General features: G+C 50.7%; 1 protein-coding gene across 4 annotated transcripts in view; it reads right to left on the minus strand.

Moving 5' to 3' along the window:
* The window catches only part of PLPP4 (phospholipid phosphatase 4), a gene marked incomplete at both ends in the record, with an annotated part of 118,164 nt that extends 110,607 nt beyond the window's left edge, over positions 1-7,557 (minus strand). For all 4 annotated transcript variants that reach the window (XM_082854750.1, XM_082854749.1, XM_082854748.1 and 1 more), the window contains one exon: positions 7,502-7,557. In XM_082854750.1, the coding sequence (XP_082710876.1) occupies positions 7,502-7,557 (56 nt within the window). The remainder of the gene's footprint in view (positions 1-7,501) is intronic.
* Between the last annotated feature and the right edge of the window lie 700 nt (positions 7,558-8,257).

Genomic DNA, 8,257 nt, shown 5'->3' on the forward strand with positions numbered 1-8,257 from the left:
TGGCTGGCACACTGTTAGTGTTGAAACTTGTTTCCTTTAACCAAGATGGAGAAACAGGTCTATTAAAGGATACCTACACATACCAACCACTTCTCTTTCTCAATGGCTTCTTGGACAATTATTCACAACACTTTCCGCAAACTTCCTAAATCCCAGTTCCAGGTTCATCGCTGCTGTGGCACTGAAAGCTACACTCATTATTATTATTACATTGTGACATTAGATATCTTTTATTGACCTGTATCTCGGCCTCCCCAAAGGAAGGAAGAGAGACGGAGGAAGGAAAGGAGATTGGCTTAAACAACTACCATGTGTCACATGTTACATACCTTCATCTTTAAGCCTCCTGGGCAGATATCTTGTCCCCACTTTACAGATGAGGAAGCCGAGGCACATCTTTATCGTCAGCAGTCAGGATTTAACTCCAAAGCCCATGAGCTGACTTTGGTGCCATGCTGCCCACCCTGCTGCAGAGTAGGGACCCAGCTCTAGGCATCCTCATGTCATTCACCAGGGCCAACACATACTTTACACAAAGTAACTGACCAACGAATGGAGATTAAAGCAGCATACAGACTGCAGCTCTCTTTCAGAATCTGACACAGACAAAAAGGACCAAATCCTCTTTAAAAACCTCAGATGAGTAACCCAGCATCTCCACTCCTCAGGACATACGCCACAGGAATTACAAATATGTTCATTAAAAACAAAAGCAGCATTATGCTTAATAGCCAAACCCATAAATAAGCCAAATATCCATAAATGATATCCATAAACTGAGTAAACGAAGAGGTACCGTCATGCAATGACATGCTCTACGGCAAGGAAAATTAACAAACTGCAGCTATGCACAACATGGATGGGTCTCAAAAGAAGCCGGGAACAAAACCCAAAAAAGCCACAGAAGAAAGTACACACTGCATGATGCCACCTACACGGAGTTCAAAAATGCTGTTAGAAGTCAGAGTGATGGGGACCCTCAGGGTGGCAGAAGGGGGCTCAGAGGGTGGAAGGTATTCTGGGCAGCTGTACAATTACGAATCATACACTTTTCTTTGTGTATATTATTTTTAGGTTGGACTAAAATGAAATTCCCATTTCTGTAGGTCAAAACAGTCAAATATCAGCAATTTTATATGTTTCAAACTAATATTTCAATAAAAACACATTTTAAAACCCCTCTGGAAAAGGAGAAAGAAATATGTAGCATTGATTAGCAGACTGCACCCTCTCTGAAAACCAACCTAGATGCTCCTGCAGCTTCTGACCCTGTTTCTTGCTCCTTTGTTTTTGCTGAAGACATAGTAACAACTTGTGCCTCACCTTGGCGGGACAATTTTTCACAGTCACATATTAAAAGACTGTGATGAAGCCGTCCCCGGGCTCCACAGACCCAGCCCCTCCCGTCTTCCTGCTCACCCATCCTGGGCATCTCCAAGTCCTGTACGAATTCACTTCTTCACTGTGAACCAGTGTTTCTAATTCATTCACAGAACACTAAGATTATATGTTTTAAAGAAGCAATATTAGTAAGATGATTTTCATATTTAAAAACACAATCACAGAAAAATAGAGGTACAGAGCTTTTCCAAGCCTTGTGTGGGTCATAAAAGGCATAATCTTTATAACTAATTGAGATAACTTTATCCAAAAGCTATGAAACTAATGATCTCCCTTTATGGTGTTATAAGCATTTATCTCCCTGTGGAAAAACATCAACAATTCTCAGAATTCCGGGTGCAGCCGACTCATTTTACAGTGGCAAATAATATTTCAAACAGAACGATGCTCCATGTATCAGATAACAAAGCAGACGCCTTCCCGGGCGGGGGAGAAGTGCTGGGCACACTTGGTCCAGCATGCACCAGCTGGGGGTGGAGGGGGTGTCTCATGGAAGAACTGTCTGCACCAGGCTTCTAGCAGAACTCTGTATGGTGAACACAGACTGAGAAGTAAATGATATGAACACAGACTCAGAAGTAAATGATGGGAACACAGCATTTTCCTTACACATTATCAAATGCTGTTAGGCTGATAACACTTCTGATTTCAATGTCCTAGAATCACTGCTGTAAAAGGCCAGCAATTTGTCACCATTGAGAAGCTACAGGGCTGAGATACCCGCTGCCACCTTCCATCAGACAGACAGCAGCCCACGCTGAGAAATGGGGGTACAGCTCACTGAATGAACTCATGGGAAGTTACATACCTCACTTTGGGGGGTTAAAAGGAATCATCTGAAATGTATTTAAAAGAGTCTATTATTTTATAGAAATCCCATAGTAAATCATTTGTAATAAGAGTATCATTAGCTACCTATGGCATTTCTCTTTAGTGTACATTATGGTTTCATCTTAATAAAAGGATAATAATAATCACATTACCATTGTTGAGACTCTCTCGTTTAATACTCGCAAGGCTTACACCCATGGATGCAGTTAATACTCCCGTCGAACAGACGGAGAAGCACAGACTGAAGCAGGATGAATACTTTGCTAAAAGGCTCACACAGCTAAGTGGCAAAACCAGGATTCAAGCACCAGTAACCCAGTGCCAGAGGCCATGACTGTGACCACTACACTACACTGCCATCCTTAGACACTACATATAAGTAACAGGAATTCACAAGAGTGGGAAGAAGACACCTAATTGTTGGTATATGTACTGCAGGCACTCACAGCACCTTATTTAATAAAACCCAATGAAGTAGGAACTATTCCCACTTCCCCCATGAAAAAAACTGAGGTTCAGAGATTTTAGGAAACTTGCTAGTTAGTGGCAGAACCAAAATCCAAACCCAGACCTTCCAGCTCCAAAGCCCAAGGTCTAACGTTTACACTTTGCCTCAAACAACTCTCTCTAGAGAGGGAGCAAAATTATTACAGGTGTATTAGTTAGATACAACAGAATAGACGTTTGCTACTGGAGCTGATCAGTCCCCAAATGCAAAAAGTTTCCTTCTGTTCCACAGAGCTCACCTCCAATAGCAGCTGTCCTGCTGTTGGCATCTGGCAGCTCTGCCATCTCAACACAGAGCTCCATGCTCGCCATCAACACAGAAGGACAATGACAGGCCACTAAACGGGAATGATGTTGCCTCAACCTGGAGGTGACACCTGTCACTTTTCCCATGTTCCCTACGGTCCCACCTAAAAGCAGGGGTTTGGGAACGTTAGTCTTCTGTATAGCCAGAAAGGAGAAAAGAAATAGAGGCAACACTTGACCACAAGAGGGTCTCAAGCTACTGCAAACTGCACATCAGCAGTTCCCAAACGTGGTGGAGAGAAGGCTCACCTGTTGAAAATGCAGATTCCCGGGGCTCCACTCCATAGGTTGATCCAGGTAAGTCTGAACTGAGCCCCAGGTAATCCAGGTGCAGGTGGTCAGCAGACTGCACTTCAGGAAGCCTTGCTCTGGATAGATGCAAAACACTCAGAGGTCTATAAACACAATCATCGGAAGCTGAGTGCCCTCTGGGGAGCTCTCCCGAGGTGCCGACCACCCAAGGCCCAGGTGGGAGAATTTGGAAAGCAAAGAAGACAGACATGCAGACTCCAGACGTGTAACCTGCACAGAAGGCAGAATAAACCGTGGGCTCCCGGAGAGCACAGAGGGGCCCAGCGGCGGCGGCAGAGCTGTGCACGGTCACTCCCAGAAGGAAACAGGGCCTAGGTGCCCAAGGGAACTGCCGTTTCCCCCCACTGGGCATGTATCTGATCACGGTGCTTTTTTGTTTCAAACTTCCCAGGGCTCCCCAGTGAGTGCCTATAAGGGAACGTCCACGCTTCCTGACAGGGCACTGAGACCATCCACGTTCTTGTCCCAGGATCACTTCCTGCACCTACGATGCACTGCTCAAGACTCAGGTGAGAGAGGTCAGCTCTAAGCAACCTTCCCTGGCAACTGTCTCTCCTTGTCATTCCTCCTAGGACTAATTAATTCCTCCAAGTAAAACTGAGCACTCTGCTCCACCTACCACAACCATCCCCCACCTAGAGTCTTAGACTGGACTCTTAGGGGTAATGAAGAAAGATCTGCTACCTACTGCCGATATTCCAAAAATCCTCCTGACAGCCAAGGCCCTGGAGCAAGTCACCTGAACCGGCTAAAGTGCCAAGTTCCCTTGTGCCTGTTTGGAATTACACATACTGAAGTTTACTAATGATAGAGAAAGAACATTACTACAACTGCAGGCACCTAGAAGAGGCCAAACATGCGTCTGCCGACTGGATGGGGAGGCAGGGGGATAACAAATAGTGGTGCCTGGTGTGCTTGCTCTGCCAGGCTTCGAGCTCCGTGGAGGCGCCCGGCCTTCAGTCTCCAACCATCCCTGGCACCTGCACACGCCTCCTGCATAGGAAGAGCTCAAAGAAGGATGCTGGGTGGATCTGAGGTGAGGCAAACACTGTTCCCTGAGCAGCCTGGCATCCTAAGCAGACCCCCAGCTCCCGGAAGGACATGCCAGACAGGGAGCCTCCAGGAACCACAGGGAGGGAGAGAGAGAAGGAGGGAGGGACGGAGGCACAGAGGGAGAGATTGAAGACCCCAGGTCCTGCCTAGAGGTCCCTTTGCTCTTACTTAGGGACTGCGGGAAAGGCAGAGAGAAGGCGCACCCACAGGCTCCTTCCGTCCTGCTGCCACCCAAGACGCCAGCAGGGGTTCTCTGAGTGTTTCTGCACCTGCTAAAGCCAGCACTGGACCTCTAGGCCCACAAGCCTCCCAGCACTAAAGTCAGCCTCAAAGCTACACATCATAATTTGATTTAGCCTAAACATTGATTCCTCAAACCAATTTATTTCCTTTTAGGTTAAACTTTACGTGCCAGCCCTAATTTGCGTTACTCGTTACTAATTTTCTTCTCAGTGGTTTGAGCTTCTCAGCCAGGACCAAGTACTTCTCGGGTGCTCTATGGACAGTGTCCCACGGAAAGCCTCCTCTTGGAATCCTGAATCATCAAACCTCAGCACTAAGCCTCATCTACAGACAGAGAACCAGTTCCTTAAGAGAACAAGGGAAAGCAGATAACCCTACTACCTATGGATCCAAAAACGCATTGCATCAGCACTAACCTCAAATCTCTGGGAGCACGTGGGCACTGGGTGGAGGGAGTCTACTCCTATGCAGAGCAAATCCGATCAGAGAACAAGTGCATCCACAGATGATGTTCCCCCAGAGGCACAAATTTGCAAAGACGTAAGGTATCCCCCCCCAAAGATTATTCTCTTATCCTGAGAAATGAAGAAGCTATACCAAGCAGAACCAGATAGTATCAGCTAAGTTGGACCCCGAGGGACTTTCTAAGCCTACTGGAGTGAAGCACTGCTACTGAGACCACCACCTTCATGAGCAGAGGGGAGTTCAAGCCACTGAAGCTTGCCATCAGACCAGCGCCGGCAAAAGGAAGAATAAAACTCCCCCCAAAAGTCAGCCTCTGTCATCTCGCCAGAAGCTTATCTGAGAAAACAAAGGGTCATCTGTATCTGTGTGCTCCAAACCAGTTCTTCCGGAAGTCATTATCTGCCTGATGATAACAGCATCTGAGCTTCCAAGGTTCCCAGGGAGTCTTGCACAGATACCAAAGCTGGTCTTTGCAGGCAAAAGAGCCACAGTTGGACTCACTGTTAATATTTCCAATTTGATATGAAACCAGGGGATCATCCAAAAATGCCATCAGCGCCCAAGAGTATCCCTTTGGGTGATAGCAGATCCCCCAGTAAGTAATTCATACAAAGGGGAAGTTTGGAGAAAAGAATATAAACTGCCTGGTTTTTACAGAACATCCTTAGAGGAAGCAAGAAGCACATAAAATAACAATTATCAAAAATTCCCAAATCCACTGCATAGACCATTCATTATATATTTGTAAACATCTCGAGAATGTCTGGGGGGACGTTTGAAGGGATATCTGAAAATAACACAAATATTTACATATTATTGGACCCTTTTTTTATCTGACAATTCCCAGCGGCAATCAAAAGAGCCTGCGCACTTTATTTCAGTGTTACTCACACAAACATTCCCCCAACAAATGGTAAATTCTACCGCGCACTGAACACTATTTTATCATTTCTATCACACAGTAATTTAACGGGGCTTAGCCTATCTGCCAGTTGGAAATTGTCCCCAACTGACCACAAGGCAAGTACTAGTTTTAATGTATATTCCAAAGGCAGAAAAATAGATTAAGAGGAGGGAAAAGTGTTTTCTGTTTTCCCAAGTGCATCAGGACACACCCGAAGTTCTCCTTCCTTCTTCCCACTGAGTAACACTAGTGTTTAGTCAGAAGCTAGGAGAGGGGTCTTTTCTGCATCTGGGGGAGCTCACGGCTTGTTCTGGCGGTGTGAATAAACACTCTAGATGAATTTCGCCACTCGTAAAGAACATGCAAGAAAGGGCATTTCTTTGTATGTGTATACCCTGGGGTGCACGGAACAGAAGTCATCTCACAGCCTCCCACCTGCCACCAATGACTCCGTATCCGGGGCAGAAATCCAGAGAGGGGCCTCCTGTTTGGAATAGCTCAGTGGGCTTTAAAAAGAAGTCAGATCCAGAAAGTTCATGCAACTTAAATATGCAAAATGTGTCTGAAAACAGCCATGGGCAGGGGAGGACAGAAAACCTGACCTCCTAATGGAGGGACAAGTGTAGATGGGGGTGCCTAGGTGACAGGAGATGACAGGAGGCTGTGAAGTGGGTCTGAGCTGGTGTTCTGGGCTTGGATCTGAAAGGCAGCGACGCGACAGGGGCCGGGAGGCGGGCGGCGGGTCCCCGGGGCGCACTGGGGCTCAGACGTTTCTGAGAGAGCCTGCGCCAGCGCCCCCTGCGAGACCGCTCTTTCCGGGCACCCACTGCTCGGGGTGGGTTCCGGGCGTTCCGCTGCTGCCCTAAGCGGATACGGACTCGGCACAGACCTCCGGGCGTATGAAGCCCGCACCCCGGGGCTGCGGCCCCGGACTTCCGAGCCTCCGCAGCAACAGTTTTCCAGCGGGAGAACTACCGCAAACGCCTCCAGGGAAAACGCTCACCCGGACCCGCGGCGCCAAAGCCAGGGACGCGCACGCGGCGGGCAATGAGCGATGCGGCTAGGAGCGAAGGCTGCAAACGTCGGGCTCGGAAGATCACACACAAGGAGAAACTTCCCGAGGACGCCAACGAGGGTCGCGTCTGCGTCCTGGGAAGCAGCCAGAATCCCCCGGCAGGTGGTGCGGAGCCGGTGAAAGGCGCAGGCGAGGGGACCCGAGCGGCAGCCGGAGCTGCTCCCCGGCGCGACGCGGGTGACGGGAACAGGTCTCAGCCTCGCGCACGCGGGTCCCCTCACGCCCAGAGTCCCAGGAGGGAGACCGGGAGGGTCTCTCTTGGTCCCCTAGGACACATCCCTAGCGCGGAGAGGGATTCTCGAATCCTGGCCCCGGCGGGACGCAAACAAACTTGGGGCGCCGAGACGCTCGGTCCGTGGATCCCCGAGTCCGGGCGACCCCGCCCGCGGCGCATCACTACTTACACGAAGACCCCGAAAAGCAGGGCTCGGACCCCGATCTCGATGGCCAGTTCTCGCATGGTGCGGCCCGAGCAGCTCCCGCGGCGGCTGCGGCTGGTGCAATCCGCGGCTCCCCCGCAGCTCGGCCGGCGCCGGCTCTCCAGACCCGGGGCGGCGAGGGAGGCGCGCTCCAGGCCGCGGGCGGGGGCGGGGGGAGGGGGACGGGCGCCCGGAGGGGCGGGCGGCGGGGAGAGCTCAGCCCGAACCTCCTGCCTGAGGCTCCGGGGCTCAGGGACGCCGCGCCGGCCGCTCCCGACGCTGCCGCCCCGAGCGAAGGACGCCTCGTGGACTTCCCGCTCCCCTGCGCCGGGCACCGCCTCCGCGTCCTGAGCCCTCGCCTTGCGCTCGCGGCCAGGCGAGGGGAAGCCCGGGGAAGCCCGGCCGTCGCCGCCGCCTCCCCTGCGCGCTCCCCGCCAGTGGGCGGCCCCTGGGCTCGGCGCCCGGGCAGCGCGCTCCCTGGGCTCTGCCTGCGGCCCGTCTCCTCGCTCGGCCTCTGACTCTCGCTCTCGGGTCTCTCGCTCCCTGGCACACGCACGCACGTGGGCAGGTAGTAGGAGAGCGCTTTGGGAATTCTCTCCGGCTCCAGACAGCCCTGGCACTCACTGTTCGTGCCAGCCAGCGCTGCCTCCCATCCGTTTTCTGCCCTTCCTACATCTTTCTAACCTGGAATCATTTCTTTTTTTCTAGGAAGTTCCCCCGAGATTATTCGCAGGCATTGCT

Source organism: Leucopleurus acutus (genome assembly GCF_964270905.1).
Source record: "Leucopleurus acutus genome assembly, chromosome: 14".
Taxonomy (NCBI): Eukaryota; Metazoa; Chordata; class Mammalia; order Artiodactyla; family Delphinidae; genus Leucopleurus; species Leucopleurus acutus.